The following is a 20,296-nucleotide window of genomic DNA, read 5'->3' on the forward strand; positions in this document are numbered from 1 at the left end:
GGAAAATAATAATGATCGGGTCTCCATCCCGATCGTCTCCTAGCAACCGTGCGTGAAAAATCGCACCGCATCCGCACTTGCTTGCGATTTTCACGCAACCCCATTCACTTCTATGGGGCCTGCCTTATGTGAATAACGCACAAAATAGAGCATGCTGCGATTTTCACGCAACGCATAAGTGATGCGTGAAAATCACCGCTCATGTGAACAGCCCCATAGAAATGAATGGGTGGGTGTTCAGTGCGGGAGCAATGCGTTCAACTCACGCATTGCATCCGCGCGGAATTCTCGCCCCGTGTGAAAGGGGCCAAAGTGAAAAAAACATTCACACAGCTGGACAAACTGTTAGAACTTTGTGACAGAATGGCTCAATATTTTTAATAAAGACCTATTAAAAAAAATTATCTTTAGCCCAAAATGAGTAAAATGCAATCATAAAAAAAAAAAAAAATGAAAACTGTCCCTGAAGGTGTACATAGCCTTTGAGGGTATAATTACACGGTGCTGTCAAACACTGTGGTGATGAGGCGGTAGAGTAACTGCAGACTGCAGATCAGTAAAGTGAGCAACGTCAACTTTCCCTACGGAGCCGTCATTTCTGTTTTACACCCCTTGCCAGGGATAGAGTGCGATATATAGTATTGGGTTACCTGGTCGCACCACCTGGAACATATAGCGGGATTTGGATTTTCTTCCCGATATGAGTAATGCGGTCTACATGCGCTCAGGAAGCAGGACACATCACACCTACCTCCACGATACTTCTTAGATCCTGGACATACATCCTCTCCGTTTCTATTATTTCGAGCACTACCCGCTCCACATAGTTTAGCTTGTGAGTGATTGCACCAACTTTGCTTCCGAACGGAGAGCCCAGGTGGCTGTACCGATTGCCGTTGTTGTTACTGTTCATGGCGCTGTCCTTTTTCAGGCCTCTTTGTACGTCCTGGTGAGTTGTCGGCAGTGTCTCGGCAGTAGACGCGAGCATCTCCGTGTCCAAAGCACTTTTACTCAGTTGTCCGTCATGCAGCGTTTTGCCAATTATCTCCTCACAGGACGTGCAGCTTTCCCGGAGAGACCCAGAGGATGGTGCAGGGCCGACACTTACGCCGCTCTCACAATCGTATACCTCAGCACAACATGAGACGGGGCTAGGCCTTTCATTGCTGCAGGACGAGGTCGAGGACTGCCTTGGGGATTCTATAAAAACAGAAAAAGGCAATGAATCGGAAAGTTTTTTTTACAGCTACATTAGCACAATGTAATGTTATTGGAGCGGTGACAAGCTGTGTCACCGTCACACGACCAGGACAGATTGTCACAATTAGAAAGCAGGCCCCATAGAAATGAATGGGGTTGCGTGAAAATCGCAAGCAAGTGCGGATGCGGTGCGATTTTCACGCATGGGTTCGAGGTGACAGTCTATTCACTGTATTATTTTCCCTTATAACATGGTTATAAGGGAAAATAATAGCATTCTGAATACAGAATGCATAGTACAATAGCGCTGGAAGGGTTAAAAAAATAAAAAAGTTAACTCACCTTCTCCTCTTGATCGCGTAGTTCCCGGTCTCTTCTTTACTAGCTGTGGGCTAAAGGACCTGTGGTGACGTCAGATCACATGCTCCAATCACATGGTCCATCACCGTGGTGATGGAGCATGTGATCTGACGTCACCACAGGTCCTTTAGCCCACAGCTCATCATTAAAGAAGTAAAGAGACCGGGAACTACGCGATCAAGAGGAGAAGGTGAGTTAACTTTTTTATTTTTTTAACCCTTCCAGCGCTATTATACTATGCATTCTGTATTCAGAATACTACAATACAGAATAATACAATCTTCAGAACATCAATCCCAAGCCTGAACTTCTGTGAATAAGTTCGGGTTTGGGTACCAAACATGCGCGATTTTTCTCACGAGAGTGCAAAACGCATTACAATGTTTTGCACTCGCGCGTGTTCCCGCAACGCACCCGCCTCTTATCCGGGCCAAAAATAAGACGCCCGTGTGAAAGAGGCCTTAAAGGGGTTGTTGTCACTTCAGCAAATGGCATTTATCATGTAGAGAACATTAATACAAGACACTTACTAATGTATTGTGATTGTCCATATTGCTTCCTTTGCTGGCTGGATTCCTTTTTCCCCATCACATTATACACTGCTCGTTTCTATGGTTATGACCACCCTGTAATCCATCAGTGGTGGTCGTGCTTGCACACTATAGGAAAAAGTGTTGGCCTCTCTGGTGGCCGGGACCATAGGAGCGCACATAGACTAGTGCTTTTTCCTATATTGTGCAAGAACGACCACCACTGATGGATTACAGGGTGGCCGTAACCATGGAAACGCGCAGTGTATAATGTGATTGAAAAAGGAATCCAGCCAGCAAAGGAAGCAATATGGACAATCACAATACATTAGTAAGTGCCTTGTATTAGATTTCTTCACACAAGAAATGCCATTTGCTGAAGTGACACAACCCCTTTAAGGAATCGTTCACATTTTTGTACTAAGGAAGTGTGTTACTCCTGTTTTGGAAAGAAATTTACATTTCCTTAGCGGTGGCACGAAGCTGGAATGTGACCGCACTTGGGTAGCATATCGCTTTCTGAAACTAGCCTTATTCTTAAAGGGTTTATACGGCCTAAGGACAGTGTCAGCTGTTTGGAGAGGGGGCGGAGCTCCACGAGACCGCCGATTCCTCTTCATTAGGCCTCACGCACACGGACGTTGCCAGGCTGTGGCCGTATCGGGGGCACCAGCCACGTGCACCCTGCATCACAGATGCGGACCCATTCACTTGAGTGGGTCCACAATCGGGAAGGTCGGTGCACAACGGAGGCACGCAACACGGCGCTTCTGTGGGGTTTCTCCCTGAGCCTCCACAACGCGGAAAAGTACCGCACGCACTCGTTTATTTGCGCTGCGGACCGTCAGATGCGAATCGCGGACCCCATTCAACTGAACGGGTCCGAGATCCACATGCAGCAGCCCTACGGTTGGTGCCCGTGCCTTGCAGACTGCACGGGCCCGGCTGGCACACTGCCCATCATCTCAGAAGTATGGTGTAATACAAGTACGCGAATGGAGCGGGTACTTGTAATTACACAATGCCGCCGCTCCACCGGAGACAACGCGAACAGGACGCCGCGCTCGCATGGAGCACCGCCTCCTCTTCAAACGGCCGATTGTCGGGGGTGGCGGGTGTCAGGCCCCCACCGATCAGATATTGATGACCTATCCGGACACTAGGTTTGGCAGGACAACCCCTTTAAATCTGATCCACGCGCTGCTGAAGCAATCCGTGGCATAAATCCACCTGTGGCGCAGATCTGGAGCACAACGCGGCTTGAAATCTGCGCCATTTCCACACACAGTTAGCACACAAGCATATGTGGCGCGGGTTTTGTCTACAGGGATCCGCTGCTAATGGTAATGAACAGGCTATTCACATGGACATTTGATTTGTGCTTCCAAATCCGCCCATTAGAGTCTATGGGTGCAGAGCCAAAGGCAGGAAGGAAGTAACACATGAAAATACGGAAGAATTACTGAAACAACACTGATGACAATAGGAATGCTACTTTCACACAAAGTGGGATTCCGGGTGAGCACCAGTCGGTGTTTGTCACTTTGTGCCGTGCAGTTTCTATGTGCACATACCCTAGCGGGGCCCATTCACACACACGCCGCGGCCGGGGTACATGGAGCCGTTCCCAGTCTGCTGCCCTTGATTCGTACAGGTAGGTAGTCCCGCTCCCCGCCCACTTCCGGCCTCGTATCTCAGCCGCAGGCAGGCCTCGCCCCGGGAACGGAACCGGCCACTCCCTGGGAGAAACCGCAGCGTGAGAACTGATAGTCAGGGGGAGAGCGTCCCCTCCCCCAGCTGCAGGCAGGGCATGCTGCGACCTGTGGTTCTACGCCTCAGTAATGCTTTTCTATGGGCCGGAGTGCATACAGATATGTGAGGACGGATCCGGCTGCGGACACTGCACTGGTGGAGCCACTCCTACTGTCACACTTGCGTTTTCCTTTTTCGGCATAGAGACACTATGCCGGAAAAGAACTGATCAGTTTTATCCCCATGCATTCTGAATGGAGAGTAAGGCCTCTTTCACACTTGCGTTGTCCGGATCCGGCGTGTACTCCATTTTCCGGAATTACATGCCGGATCCGGAAAAACGCAAGTGTACTGAAAGCATTTGAAGACGGATCCATCTTCAAAATGCTTTCAGTGTTACTATGGCAGCCAGGACGCTATTAAAGTCCTGGTTGCCATAGTAGGAGCGGGGGAGCAGTAAACTTACAGTCCGTGCGGCTCCCGGGGCGCTCCAGAGTGACGTCAGAGCGCCCCATGCGCATGGATGACGTGCCATGCGATCACGTCATCCATGCGCATGGGGCGCCCTGACGTCACTCTGGAGCGCCCCGAGAGCCGCACGGACGGTAAGTATGCTGCTCCCCCGCTCCCCACTACACTTTACCATGGCTGCCAGGACTTTAGCGTCCCGGCAGCCATGGTAACCATTCAGAAAAAGCTAAACGTCGGATCCGGTAATGCGCCGAAACGACGTTTAGCTTAAGGCCGGATCCGGATCAATGCCTTTCAATGGGCATTAATTCCGGATCCGGCCTTGCGGCAAGTCTTCAGGATTTTTGGCCGGAGCAAAAAGCGCAGCATGCTGCGGTATTTTCTCCGGCCAAAAAACGTTCCGGTCCTGGACTGAAGACATCCCGATGCATCCTGAACGGATTTCTCTCCATTCAGAATGCATTAGGATAAAACTGATCGGGATTATTCCGGCATAGAGCCCCGACGACGGAACTCTATGCCGGAACAGAAGAACGCAAGTGTGAAAGAGCCCTTAGGCGGCAGGATGTCTTCAGTTAAGGCTACTTTCACACTTGGGGCAGGACGGATCCGGCAGGCTGTTCACCCTGTCGGATCCGTCCTTCCGCTGTTTCACCGTACCGCCGCTCCGTCTCCATTGACTATAATGGGGGCGGCGCTCCGGCGCAGTTCGCAGTCAGAGGCCACCGGACTAAAAAGTCGGACATGCAGAACTTTTCACCGTGCACTGCCGTACTGCGCCGGAGCTCCGCCCCTATTATAGTCAATAGGGACGGAGCAGCGAAACAGCGGAAGGACGGATCCGCCCTGCCGCAAGTGTGAAAGTGCCATTAGTCGTTTTGACTAATCAGGCAATAAATAAAACCGTAGCATGCTACGGTTTTATCTCCGGCGAAAAAAACTGAAGACTTGCCTGAAGACTTTTCCCCATAGGAATGAATTATACCAATGCCGGATCCGTCCTTCTGGCCTGTGCATGCGCAGACCGGTAAAAATGTGAAAAAAAATACAAGTCGGATCCGTCCTTGCAATGCATTTGTGAGACAAATCCGGATCAGTCTCACAAATGCTTTCAGTCACATCAAAATCGGCGTATCGCCGGATCACACTGCCACAAGTGTGAAAGTACCCTCAGGCTACTTTCACCCTGGCGTTTCTGGGTCCACCTGTGAGATCCGTTCAGGGCTCTCACAAGCGGCCCCTAACGGATCAGTTCAGCCCCAATGCATTCTGAATGGATAAGGATCTGTTCAGAATGCATCAGTTTGGCTCCGTTCCGCCTCCATTCCGCTCTGGAGGCAGACGTGTCCGCCTGGCGATGCAGAGCTAAACGGATCCCTCCTGACTTACAATTTTTTTTGGACAGAATAATGCAGACGGATCCGTTCTGAATGGATACCAGCCTTTACATTTATAGGTGCGGATCCGTCTGTGCAGATACCAGACGGATCCGCACCTAACGCAGGTGTGAAAGTAGCCTAATACCGCAGCATGCTACAGTTTTATCTCCGGCCCAAAAAAACACTTGCCTGAATGCCGGATCCGAATTTTTTTCCATAGGAATGTATTAGTGCCGGCACTCAAAATACCGGCGCAGACCGGAAAAAGTGTGAAGAAAATAAGTGCTGGATCCGTTTTTCCGGATGACACCGGAAAGACTGATTCGGCATTTCAACGCACCCTGATCCATCTTACAAATGCCATCAGTTGGCATACATTTTGACGGATCCGGCAGGAAGTTTCGGCGACGCAACAGCCTGCCGGAATCCTCTGCCACAAGTGCGACTTAAAAAAAATTTACTTAAAAAAAAATATATATAGGAATTTGTCTCCTTTATACTTTCTCTCCTTTTATCATCATCTTAATTATATTTGTTAATTTAGTTTATTTAGTGAAAATGGGTTCTGCAGGCTCCTGATATTGCTGACTTGTCTAGGCTGGGTTCACATCTGCGTCCTTAAAGGGGTTATCCAACCCCTATAATGCCCCCTCATACAGGTTGCACTTACCCCAGCACCAGCGTTGCTCCTGATGTCCGCACGGCCGCCGCTGCATCACATCCCACCTCGTTGCATAGATCAAAACATCCATGGGGGTTAGCCAATAGCAGGCCACGACAGGGACGAGCCTCCCTAGCATCGCGGGTGATGCTACGGAGGCTCGTCCCTATCGCAGCCTGCTATTGGCTGACCCCCGTCGCCGGATGTTTTGATCTGCGCCATGGGGAGATGCAGCGGTGGCCGCGTGGGCATCAGGAGCGACACGGGTGCCGGGAAGCGGGGTAAGTACAACCTGTATGAGGGGCCCGGGCATTAGAGGGAGCATTGGATAACCCCTTTAATTCCATCAGTCTGTTCCGTCGGGGAAATTCACTGTATCCGGCGTAATGCTACATGCGGCCGGATCCTATTACAGTGTGTGGGGGTATCCAGCTGTGTTGGACACGGTAAACTCCGGCAGGCTGTTCTGCACGGATTCAGCCTTAGAGGGTCTGCCGCCTCGCACCCCACCGATCAGACTCTGGAACAGGAAGCACAGCTCCGTTCCACATGTAGTGGCCGTACCCGGGTACTGCACCTTGGATCCCATTGAAGTGAATGGGCGCTGGGCTGCAGTAACCCGGCACGGCCACTACAAGGTGGAACGGAGCTGTGCTTCCTCTTCTACTCAAGTCCTAGTTCCAGCTCCGACTCTGGTCAGCAGGGGTGCGGGGGGAGCTAGTCTGGGGACACAGCAGAAATATCAGATGCCCAGAAAACCCCTTTAATATAAAAGGAGTATACAACGCACTGTATAACGTGTCTGGATTCAGGTATTAACTCCTTACACTCCCCCCAAACAATCCTGAAAGAAGGCAAATAAAAGTATACTTTGCGGTATTCATTTTCTTTTACAATGGCCAGCCTATGGCGCGGTTATGCCCGACATCTGTCACAAGTATGTGGGTTCTGTAAATGACAGCAGGCCCAGTAGAACTTTTGCAGTCTCCGGCCTTGTTCCCAGAGACATTGTTTTCTATAGTAATACACCACGAATCCAGTGGAAAACCACGAATTCTGCACGGAAACTTGCAGTATAGACTCTGTTGTAAGTTAAAGGGGTGTTCCAGGGGGATAACATTCTATAGGGGGTAGAATGAGTAAAAAAAACAAGCATTTGGCCCCTTTCACACGAGCGAGTTTTCCGTGCGGGTGCAATGCGTGACGTGAACCCATAGCGCCCGCACTGAATCCGGACCCATTCATTTCAGTGGGTCTCTGCACATGAGTCTTTTTTTCACGCATCAGTTTTGCGTTATGTGAGAATCGCAGCATGTTCTATATTCAGCGTTTTTCACGCAGCCCTGGCCCCATAGAAGTGAACGGGGCTGCGTAAATTACGCATTGCATCCGCAAGCAATGTGTTCTTCACTGATGGTTGCTAAGAGATGTTGTTTGTAAACCTTCAGTTTTTTATCACGCGTGTGAAAAACGCATCAAAACGCATTGCACGGAAAAAAACTGAACGCAATTGCAGACAAAACTGAGTGAACGTGCTTGCAAAATGGTGCGAGTTTCCCTGAACGCATCCGGACCTAATCCGTCACGCTCATGTGAAATGGGCCTTACCGTCACCGATCCACAGCCACTACTAAGATCACCCACCTCAGCGAGTGATTGGCGCAGTGGGCGTCTCCTGCCATTTTCTGTGTATCGAGCGGGGACCTGGTAAGAGTAGTAACGGCATCAGCGGGGGAATCGCTGAGGTGAGTAATGCTTCATTTTTTAAAACCATTCTGCTCCTTGTTTCCAAAAAACGCATCCCGCCAGAACCGCTTTTTAGGCCAGGTCCACAATGTGCATTATGCATCTGTATTTCAGACGACTGCGACTTTAGAGACCCAAACTAAAAGCATCAGAGTGATCTTTGGTGCTGCGAGTTCTGGCGGGTCACATGGTAAATACGGACACACTGTCAATATTAAAGGGGTTCTGCAGTTTGTTTAAACTGATGATCTGTCCTCTAGATAGATCATCAGCATCTGATTGGTGGGGGTCCGACACCCGGGACCCCCGCCGATCAGCTGTTTGAGAAGGCAGCGTCGCTCCAGCAGCGCTGCAGCTTCTTGACGTTTACTACAGGCCCAGTGACGTCACAACTAGTATCACTGGCCTGGGCGGGGCTAAGCTCTGTTCACTTGAATGGAGCTTAGCCCCGCCCAGGCCAGTTGATGCTAGTCGTGACGTCACTGAGCCAGCGGTAAACAGTGAGAAGGCCGCGGCGCTCCTAGAGCGCCGCTGCCTTCTCAAACAGCTGATCGGCGGGGGTCCCAGATGTCGGACCCCCGCCGATGAGATGCTTATGATCTATCCAGAGGACAGATCATCAGTTTAAACAAACAGCTTTAAGCCTCATTCACACGTCCGTGTCAGTGCTCAAATCCGTAAGAAGGTGGCCAGTGATGCATCCGTGAAGCTGTTTGTGAAGGATCTGTGTTGGGTCCGTTTTTTTCTGTCCGTGTTGCATCTGTGTTTCACTGACACTGAACAGCTGATCCGTGAAACACGGATGGCATCTGTGGTTTTCACGGACCCATAGACTATAATGGGCGTGAGGGATCCAGGAACACGGACCAAGATCGGACACGCATCCGTGCTGAAAACACTGGTGTGTGAATACACACATTCAAATGAACGGGGACGTGTGCTGTCTGCGGAGAACACGTATGTGAAACACTGACGTGTGAATGAGGCTCTACACTGGTGTGCACCTGGCCTTAAAGGGGTATTCCGGTTGTTAAAAGTTATCCCATATCCACAGCATAAGGCCTCTTTCACACTACAGTATGTCCATTTCAGTGTTTTGCGGTCCGTTTTTCACGGATCCGTTGTTCCGTTTTTTTGCTTCCGTTGTGGTTCCGTTTCCGTTCCGTTTTTCCGTATGGCATATACAGTATACAGTAATTACATAGAAAAAATTGGGCTGGGCATAACATTTTCAATAGATGGTTCCGCAAAAAACGGAACGGATACGGAAGACATACGGATGCATTTCCGTATGTGTTCCGTTTTTTTTGCGGACCCATTGACTTGAATAGAGCCACGGACCGTGATTTGCGGCCAAATATAGGACATGGTCTATCTTTCAACGGAACGGAAATACGGAAACGGAATGCATACGGAACACATTCCGTTTTTCTTGTGGAACCATTGAAATGAATGGTACCGTATACGGAATGCAAAAAACGGACCGCAAAACGGAAAAAAAAAAACGGTAGTGTGAAAGAGGCCTAAGAGTCAATAATTAGATTGTTGGGGTCCTACTGCTGGAACCCCCACCGATCGGAGCCCTCCAAAATGAGCAGAGCGGCAGGTTGGCCATGTGCACTGCCGATCCATCCCTAGTTCTGGATATAGCCAAGCGCTCGTCAATTTTCGCAGAACTCCCATAGGGATGAGAGACGCGGCGGTTCGCATGTCCGTAGCGTCGCTTTGTTCATTTCAGGGGGATCCAAGAGGTATGGGGTACCTGTTCTCATGCTCAATGGTAGGACCTCCACTGATCGAGGATAACTTCTCACTGGAATACCCCTTTAAACTACATAACGACTGAGCAGATTCTGTAAGTTTCAGCTATTTCTCAATAGGACGCCTGACAACATCCTCCATAAATGCCTCACAGGCGGCAGACGTGTTGAAGCAGGTACAAGATGCCAGGGCAGTACAGCCCCAATATGAAGCTGACGAAGCGCAGTTTTCTTACGCTTTATACATTTTTCTCCATTTGGAAACTAAGAGAAACATGAAAAATGTCTACCTTCACTTCTCGGGTGTGACCAATAAAAAAAGAAAGGAATTCAGCAGCATATCAGAGAAACCCATCATAAAACAAATGCCCGTGTCATATATATAGTATATACCGTAATACTACACTAGACAAAACTATACCAAAGAAACGCACAAAACTGGACCCTGAAAATAAGCGAGGATGAAGTAACTGTCCCCACAGGTCACCGACATGGGTCCAAAACAGCCAAAAGATGAATAAAAAGCTAAAATATTTAACTTACCAAACAACCTCGAAATCCTGCGGTTTAATCCTTCAAAACGGACTTTCTCATCAAACATTTTCTGGTGTATTGGAGACTTTACCCTCACTTCATGGGATCTCAGCGCTGGGAAGGTGTGGACGGACTGACATCATGGTATCACCTGCACTCCCTCAAGACAGGAAACCAAACGTCAAGGAGCTACTTCCCTCCCCCTGAAATCACACAGTGAGGTGTTTCCAGGTAAACTTCAGACATGTAAATCGGCTTCCCTTTTACCCTTCTGCATGTAAAGGATTAGACTTTCTCAACACCATTTGTTATTCGTAGACTTCTCCAACTATAGATAAACTGAGGCAATGTTTAGCCGTATGGGAAAATCACTGACGGATCAGTAAGCTGATCTGCCTCTGAGAAATACCACAAACTAGTGGCCCTTCTGGAAGATAGCCATGTGGGAAAATCACTGACGGATCAGCAGGCTGATCTGCCTCTGAGAAATACCACAAACTAGTGGCCCTTCTGGAAGATAGCCATATGGGAAAATCACTGACGGATCAGTAGGCTGATCTGCCTCTGAGAAATACCACAAACTAGTGGTCCTTCTGGAAGATAGCCGTATGGGAAAATCACTGACGGATCAGTAAGCTGATCTGCCTCTGAGAAATACCACAAACTAGTGGCCCTTCTGGAAGATAGCCATATGGGAAAATCACTGAGGGATCAGTAGGCTGATCTGCCTCTGAGAAATACCACAAACTAGTGGCCCTTCTGGAAGATAGCCATAAGGGAAAATCACTGACTAATCAGTAGGCTGATCTGTCTCTAAGAAATTCCACAAACTAGTGGCCCTTCTGGAAGATAGCCATATGGGAAAATCGCTGATGGATCAGTAGGCTGATCTGCCTCTGAGAAATACCACAAACTAGTAGCCCTTCTGGAAGATAGCCATATGGGAAAATCACTGACGGATCAGCAGGCTGATCTGCCTCTGAGAAATACCACAAACTAGTGGCCCTTCTGGAAGATAGCCATATGGGAAAATCACTGACGGATCAGCAGGCTGATCTGCCTCTGAGAAATACCACAAACTAGTGGCCCTTCTGGAAGATAGCCATATGGGAAAATCACTGACGGATCAGTAGGCTGATCTGCCTCTGAGAAGCACACACAAGTACCAAGCCATGCTAGATATTCCAAACATCAAGTCCATGGCTGGGGAGAGCATTGGTGGCCTCAAACTGGCATGGACTAATCCCATCTAAAGTCTCTTCTCGAAGAGATACGTTTTGCGGTCCACAAAATACGGATACGGGCCATGTGCATCCAGCAAATTTTTGTAGAAATGTCTATCACATCACATGGTCCATCACATGACCCATCACCATGGTAAAAGATCATGTGATGACAGGAGTGACGTCACCACAGGTCCTGTTACTGCACACAGCTAAGATGAAGACAGAAGGAGATGCCGGCAGCGCGATCAAGTGGATTAAGGTGAGTTAAATTATTATTATTTTTTTAACCCCTCCAGCGCTATTCTACTTTGCATTCTGTAATCAGAATGTATTATTTTCTGTTATAAGGGAAAATAATACAATCTACACAACACCAATCGCAAGCCCGAACTTCTGTGAAGAAGTTCGGGTTTGGGTACCAAACATGCCGATTTTTCTCACGCGAGTACAAATCGCATTACAATGTTTTGCACTCGCGCGGAAAAATCTGCACCCGAACATTTTCCCGCAATGCCCGTGTGAAACCAGCCTAAGGGTGGATGCACACGACGCGGATTACACACGGAAAAGCTGCAGCATAATATAGTACCAGCAAAGTGACTGACATTACACACATCTCATGTACACTTCGTTTTTTTTTTTTTTTTTCTTAGGTGCAGAACTTAACCAGTTTTGTGGATTTTAAAATCCACAGCATGTCAACTGTTTGTGATTCTGCACCTTCTGTAGAGTGGTTTCCCCCATAGACTTCAATGGGGTTGTTAATATTAACAGAAAAAAATTATCGCACGAAAAATGTATGTGCGGTTTCGACGCAGATTACATGCAGATTTTCTGCACACAAATGCTATTAATTCCATCCTCTATATCAGGGATCAGCAACCTTCGGCACTCAAGCTCTTGTAAAACTACTACTCCCAGCATGCTCCGTTCACTTCTGTGGGAGTTCAGAGAACAGTAAAAATTAATTCGATATACCACCTCTACAGGTTTGTGTTCGTGGTATGTAATTACACCCAAATATAGCAGAAAAAATATTGTAAACTGGGATTCAATAAAACGTAACCTTTACTAGGTCATTTAAAATAATGTATCACACTGGGTGAGAGACGACATTGACAACACTAACAACAATAATCTCCTCCACTGTATCAGTTCATATATTATTAAAAAGAATTGAAATGAAAAAAAGGGTGGATCTCACCTCGTCTGGGAGGGGTCCACGACCATGGAGGACGGTCCTGGCGGTGATGTTACCTTTGACCGCTGTGACCGGATGCTGATGTGGTAATTGGCACGGTATTAACTCCTGGCACACCCTATTACGGCTTTCCTGCCTGTCTAGGGGTCAAGGGGCTGTTCTTATAGCCTGCCTACCACAATGGAGCACCCGCCCCGACAGGGGCGACCCCACACCGAACCTTTCCCTCAGTATGGGTCTAAAGTTCTATCAAGCCCTAACTACAACGCCCTACATGCCATGTTTCTGTCTTTTCCAGACATCATCAGGGGACTTCACATGTATATTCCAGGGCAATGGAGATCAAGGTGATTTTAGCCTCGTATCCTTGGACAAGATGATAGGTAACTCTTGTCCTCACTGTTACAGGGGAAGTGTCCCATGTCAGTCCATGGCTCACCACAAATAACAGTGATTTGGGTGAGCCATGGACTGACATGGGACACTTCCCCTGTAACAGTGAGGACAAGAGTTACCTATCATCTTGTCCAAGGATACGAGGCTAAAATCACCTTGATCTCCATTGCCCTGGAATATACATGTGAAGTCCCCTGATGATGTCTGGAAAAGACAGAAACATGGCATGTAGGGCGTTGTAGTTAGGGCTTGATAGAACTTTAGACCCATACTGAGGGAAAGGTTCGGTATAAGAACAGCCCCTTGACCCCTAGACAGGCAGGAAAGCCGTAATAGGGTGTGCCAGGAGTTAATACCGTGCCAATTACCACATCAGCATCCGGTAACAGCGGTCAAAGGTAACATCACCGCCAGGACCGTCCTCCATGGTCGTGGACCCCGCCCAGACGAGGTGAGATCCACCCTTTTTTTCATTTCAATTCTTTTTAATAATATATGAACTGATACAGTGGAGGAGATTATTGTTGTTAGTGTTGTCAATGTCGTCTCTCACCCAGTGTGATACATTATTTTAAATGACCTAGTAAAGGTTACGTTTTATTGAATCCCAGTTTACAATATATTTTCTGCAGTTCAGAGAACAGCCAAGCAAGTGTGCCTGATGGGAGATGTAGTTTCACAACACCTGGAGTGCCGGAGGTTGATGACCCTGCATCATTTAAGGGTTCATGCACATGAGCGTGTTTTTTTCTGTGTCTTTTCTGTTTTTTTTTGTGGCCCATTCACTTAAAGGTGCATGAGAATATAACAAAACAATAACAAAGACAGGTGCACTCTGCGGTCTCACTAAACCCTCAAACTGATTTTAAAATTGAGAGATTAGTCAACATGTCCTACGGTGTAGAACATGTCTAAGCCCGGGCACCACGTCAAGGTTTCTCAAGTAGCCCGAGACCTAACGCTCTCCTACCTGAGCCGTATGGGCGATACCAGGAGCCAGTGGGCAAATTACAGGAGCATGAGGCCGACTCACAAACAGCTCACCAGTTACCTCCAGCATGTAACCATGCTTGCAATGGGAGGAGGGAGGAGTCTGTGAGTCCCACTCAAGACTGGCTGATATGGCCCAGGCCTCACAGGTGCACCTAAATGTGGCCTGTAGATGGGCTACTTGAGAAACCTTGACGTGGTGCCCGGGCTTAGACATGTTCTACACCGTAGGACATGTTGACTAATCTCTCAATTTTAAAATCAGTTTGAGGGTTTAGTGAGACTGCAGAGTGCACCTGTATTTGTTATTGTTTTGTTATATTGATTATGACATACGCACTTGTTACCTTGTGTGAGATGTCTATTGTGGTACTTGTGGTTCGCCGCGGGCATCCTCCACCGTATGCATTTTGCTGGGGATCGCCATTAGCAACGGGCCACAAGTGCAGGATTTGCTCCCCTGTATATATGCACGACTGCATGTGGGTTTGAGCACCTCCTGCTAATGCCACCCTGTCTTTTTGTTTGTATATAAAGGTGCATGAGCCCTAATAAATGAGTTAACTAGTAGGAGACCCAGCACTGAACCTTGGGGTAGATCACTTATAACCCGGGTCCATTCTGAATAGGAATCATTGACCACATCTCTCTGGACATGGTCCTTCAGCCAGTTTTTAATCCTATTACATACTATACTTTCCAAGCCGATAGACCTTACTTTACCTATTAAGAGAAATAGCTGCCATGAAAGCCCCAGTTGATATGTACCATTCGCTATTTGCAGTGCACTTGAATATACAGGAAAACAGGAATCATCAAGAAAGGAGGATATTCATTATATGTTGGCCTCTATCTTTAATTGCCTCATAAGCCACCTGACGCTTTGCTTGAGCTGGTCAGGGTCTACAGCAGGCGTCTGATACGTGGCCCATGGGCCCCCCTGAGGCGATTATCTATGACCCGAAACCAAGAGGTGAGATTACCACTGGGCCTGAAGCCTCTAAAGCAGTACGGCATATGAAGTCGTGATGACATCTCCGCAATCTACCATGCCAAGTCTCAAGCAGCATGATGACATAGTCACCAACCCCAACATCAGGTTTCGTGACCACGCCACTGCAGCGTCTGAGGCCACAGTGATGTCATTAAGACCTCCCGCACCAGGACGCGGCAACTCAGCGTTAATACAGGTCACTACAAAGAGGCATAATAATACAGGGGGCCCTCCAGGGTGTTATAATTGCAAAAGTGCATTTCAACTACAGGGTCACTACAAGGGGCCATTATGAATACAGGGGCTACTACAGGGCACATAAATACTGGGGCCACTATAAGGGGATTATAACTACTGGCGACACAATAGGGGGCTGTAAAGGGATGCCTTATAAAGTTTATTTTTTATTGCAGTAGGCACTATAGGGGGTGTGGCAATGTGATGTGAATAGTGATGGGTGTAGTAAATCCCGGGGAAGCATGAAAAAGGGGTGTTTGCACCAGGAGTGTGTCACCAAGGGGCCCGGCCTTGGTGGAGTAAAGGCCCTAGATATAGGTGGCCACCAAGTTAGTTGGTAGACACCAAGATACTTAGCTTAGCTGGCTCCAGCTAGTCCAGGGCGGGCTTTTACTGGGAACAGGCAATGTGTTGGGTGGGTGCCTGTTCCCCATGCTCCAGTCCGAGATTTTGGAATATGCCCATGTCCAGGGATGGTATTTAATCCTGTTGCTGGACTTGGGTGTGGCTCCCAGTCTGGGGGAAGGAGACAGAGTTTTTGTGAAACCCAATCCTGCTAGGGGCTCTGTGAGTGTGGTCTCAGCTGGACAAGGCTGAGAGATAGTCTGGACTGACCGTGCTACAGCACCCATCCACAATGATGGGGAACGGCAATCCCACCAAACCCCATTGTTTAAATCCTCAGATGTTGCGATCAACGCTGATCGCAGCATCTATGGAGTTAGGCAGAGAGATGCTGTGAAAATCGCAGGGCTACGATCGGTTACCATAGCAGCCTGGACACTGCTGAAGCCTTCCAGGCCTGCGTTATGCGTCTGTGCGTGTATGGAGCAGACCTCTGCACCGCTGTATCATGTAGCCGGCACCCACCCGCACTGACAGGAAGAGTCATTTAACCACTGAGGTGCCGCGATCAACGCTGATCGCAGCACCTGTGACTGAAGGCAGAGGGATGCGGCTCCCTCTTCCTTCCGATCGGAGCCCCAGCAGTGAAATTGCGGGGCTCCGATTGGTTGCCATGGCAGCCTAGACACTGCTGAAGTGCTCCAGGCCTGCCATGTCTTTCTCCATACTGAGCTATGTACGAGGCATAGCCCAGAATGGACAGTGTGACAATCCTATTCACCCTAAGGTCCCTTTCACACGAGCGTGATTTCCGCACGGGTGCAATGCGTGACGTGAATGCATAGCACCCGCACTGAATCCTGACCCATTCATTTCAATGGGTCTGTGTACATGAGCGTTGTTTTTCACGCATCAGTTTTGCGTTGCGTGAAAATCGCAGCGTGTTCTATATTCTGCGTTTTTCACGCAGCCCTGGCCCCATAGAAGTGAATGGGGCTGCGTGAAAAACGCATTGTATCCGGAAACAAGTGCGGGTGCGATGCATTTTTCACTGATGGTTGCTAAGAGATGTTGTTTGTAAACCTTCAGTTTTTTATCACGCGCGTGAAAAACGCATCAAAACGCATTGCACACGCGCAGAAAAAACTGAACAACTGAACACAATCGCAGACAAAACTGACTGAACTTGCTTGCAAAATAGTGCGAGTTTCACGGAACGCACCCTGAACGCATCCAGACCTAATCAGTCACGCTCGTGTGAAAGGGGCCTTAGGCTGGTTTCACACGAGCGTGACGGATTAGGTCCGGATGCGTCCAGGGTGCGTTCCGTGAAACTCGCACTATTTTGCAAGCAAGTTCAGTCAGTTTTGTCTGTGATTGCGTTTAGTTGTTCAGTTTTTTCTGCGCGGGTGCAATGCGTTTTTCACGCAGCCCCATTCACTTCTATGGAGCCAGGGCTGCGTGAAAAACGCTGAATATAGAACATGCTGTGATTTTCATGCAACGCAGAACTGATGCGTGAAAAACAACGCTCATGTATACAGACCTACTGAAATGAATAAGTCAGGATTCAGTGCGGGTGCTATGCGTTCACGTCCCGCATTGCACCCGCGCGGAAAACTCGCTCGTGTGAAAGGGACCTAATAGATCTCTATTAGGGTCAATAGGAGAGGGGATCAAAAGATCCCATGTACGAGGCCCCTAAGGGGCCTAATAGTTATAAAAAAATACCACCAATATATTAAAAGTTTAAGTCACCCCCCCCCCCCCTTTCCCAATCTTGCATATAAAAAAAATAACAGATTGGGTATCGCCGCATTCGAAATTGTCTGAACTATTAAAATTACATACTACAAAAATGGTACCAATAAAATCTACAGCTTGTTATGCAAAAAACAAGCCCTCATACAGCTCTAAACAGAAATATGAATCAGTTATGGTTGTCAGAATACGGCAATGCAAAGAATATTTCGATTTTTCCAAAGTTTTTTTTTTTTTTTAAAGTAATAAAACAAAAAATTTGGTATCTCCGCATTCGTATTGAGCCACAGAATAAGGCTGTCAGGTAATTTTTAGTACACTGTGAACGCTGTGATGTCAAACCCCCAAAAACCTTGGCGGAATTCTTTTTTTTTTGCCACACAAAGATTTTTTTTCCCTTTGCTAATACAAGACATGGTAAATTAAACGGTTGCATTAAAAAAATGCATCCTGTCCCTCAAAAAATAAGCCCTCATATAGCTTTGTGAACGGAAAAATATAAAAAGTTATGGCTATTGGAACATGGGGAGGAAAAATCCAAAATGGAAATATAGGCCCAGTCTTTAAGGGGTTAAGGAACATGAACTTCAACTCATTCTTAAAACCATATATTCAGATAAAGCTCCCAGTCCAAATGGCCTCTCTCTGCCTTAGGCCTCATGCACGCGGCCGAGAGCGGACCGTGGAAACCCGGCCGGGATTCCTCCTGACAGAATGAGCGCACGGCGTCATTGGTTGCTATGACGCCGTGCGCTTCATGCATACTAGTGTATTACTGTACAGCAGCGGCTGCATGAAGCGCACGGCGTCATAGGAACCAATGACGCCGTGCGCTCATGCTGTCAGGAGGCATCCCGGCTGGGTTTCCACGGTCCGCTCTCGGCCGCGTGCATGAGGCCTTACTATAAAACTCCTTTTTCTTGGTCTTTGTGGTCTACTTAAAGGGAACCTGTCATCCACTTTATGCTGTCCATACTAACGCCAGAATAAAGTAGAGACAGGTGAGCTGGTTTCAGCGATCGGTCATTTATAAGTTAAAAGTAAGTGGTTGCCGAGAACCAACATGACAATCATTGCAGACTGGGCCTGGAAAAGAGTCACGACCACCTGAGAAGAGTCCTGGTTATTCAGGAATTCCTGCTCTCCTGCCCACCTGCTGATGGCTGACAGTCTTCTACCGAGTTTTCTCCCTTTTTCTCTAGGAGAGAACTGCCAGTCATCAGCAGAAGGACGAGAGAGCAGGAGATTAGGAATAACCAGGACTCTTCTCAGGTAGATTTGACTCTCTTCGAGGCCTGGGCTGCGATGATTATGATGCTGGTTCTCAGCAACCTCTTAGCATTGTTTGGATCCGGCAGGCATATCCAGCAAACTGTATGAAAACTGAAAGCCTTTTTTTTTCGGATCCATTAGACGGTCAGCAAAATACCAGATCCGTCTCATCTATTATCATCCGGAATAACGGATCCGGTATTTAAATTTTTTTAACGCTCAAAGGCGATACCAGCTCCTCCTATATCCCGGGGCATGCGCAGACCGGAAAAATGGATAAGACGACGCGGCAATTTCAGGAACACTTGGTTCCGGATCCGGCATTAATACATCTCTATTGAAATTAATGCCGGATCTGGCAAGTGCGGTAGCGTTCCGGGATTTTGGCCAGACAAAACACTGCATGCATACTGAATGGATTGCTTTCAGTGCATTTAGTGGTGACAAGTCCTCTTTAAACACCTTTTGATTGGCACCGCGATCTGATCTTCCTGATTTTGGGAAACAAAGCGTTCTCTGCAGGTGCTTCAGATGCCCGGTTTCTAAAATGTTCCCCCCGTGGGAAGTTTGAAGCTTCTCATTTTCTGGAAATAACCAACAGCTTTCACTTTTATATGGTCCCAGCAGCTCCGACTCACTAACCCCTCCAGATCTCTTCTCGCAGGCTCAAGCACATTTCTAGTTGCAAGCTTGAAATGCTCCGATGCTCCATTCAGAAGGGTTGCCTGGGTGAAGAAGAGGATATGTCTGGGTGAAGAAGAGGATATGTCTGGGTGAAGAAGAGGATATGTCTGGGTGAAGAAGGGGATATGCCTGGGTGAAGAAGAGGGTATGCCTGGGTAAAGAAAAGGGGATGCCTGGGTAAAGAAGAGGGTATGCCTGGGTAAAGAAGAGGGTATGCCTGGGTAAAGAAGAGGGTATGCCTGGGTAAAGAAGAGGATATGCCTGGGTGAAGAAGAGGATATGCCTGGGTGAAGAAGAGGATATGCCTGTGTGAAGAAGAGGATATGCCTGGGTAAAGAAGGGGATATGCCTGGGTGAAGAAGGGGATATGCTTGGGTGAAGAAGAGGATATGTCTGGGTAAAGAAAGGGATATGCCTGGGTAAAGAAAGGGATATGCCTGGGTAAAGAAAGGGATATGCCTGGGTAAAGAAAGGGATATGCCTGGGTAAAGAAAGGGATATGCCTGGGTAAAGAAAGGGATATGCCTGGGTAAAGAAAGGGATATGCCTGGGTAAAGAAAGGGATATGCCTGGGTAAAGAAAGGGATATGCCTGGGTAAATTAGGGGATATGTCTGGGTAAAGAAAGGGATATGCCTGGGTGAAGAAGAGGATATGTCTGGGTAAAGAAAGGGATATGCCTGGGTAAAGAAAGGGATATGCCTGGGTGAAGAAGAGGATATGTCTGGGTAAAGAAAGGGATATGCCTGGGTAAAGAAAGGGATATGCCTGGGTAAATTAGGGGATATGTCTGGGTAA

At 47.9% G+C, this 20,296-nt stretch overlaps 1 protein-coding gene across 6 annotated transcripts in view; it reads right to left on the reverse strand.

The window, feature by feature from the left end:
* The window catches only part of PLEKHG3 (pleckstrin homology and RhoGEF domain containing G3), a 105,625-nt gene that overhangs the window by 50,679 nt on the left and 34,650 nt on the right, over window positions 1-20,296 (reverse strand). For 2 of the 6 annotated variants that reach the window (XM_044271662.1, XM_044271664.1), the window contains exon 2: window positions 752-1,200. In XM_044271662.1, coding sequence (XP_044127597.1) covers window positions 752-988 — 237 coding nt within the window. In that variant the 5' untranslated portion in view covers window positions 989-1,200. Of the gene's footprint in view, window positions 1-751; window positions 1,201-3,664; window positions 3,765-10,402; window positions 10,597-20,296 lie in introns of those variants that run through there. The other 4 variants (XM_044271661.1, XM_044271660.1, XM_044271663.1 and 1 more) reach the window with 4 other exon arrangements.

The sequence above is a fragment of the Bufo gargarizans genome, chromosome 11 (genome assembly GCF_014858855.1).
Source record: "Bufo gargarizans isolate SCDJY-AF-19 chromosome 11, ASM1485885v1, whole genome shotgun sequence".
In the NCBI taxonomy this organism is placed as follows: Eukaryota; Metazoa; Chordata; class Amphibia; order Anura; family Bufonidae; genus Bufo; species Bufo gargarizans.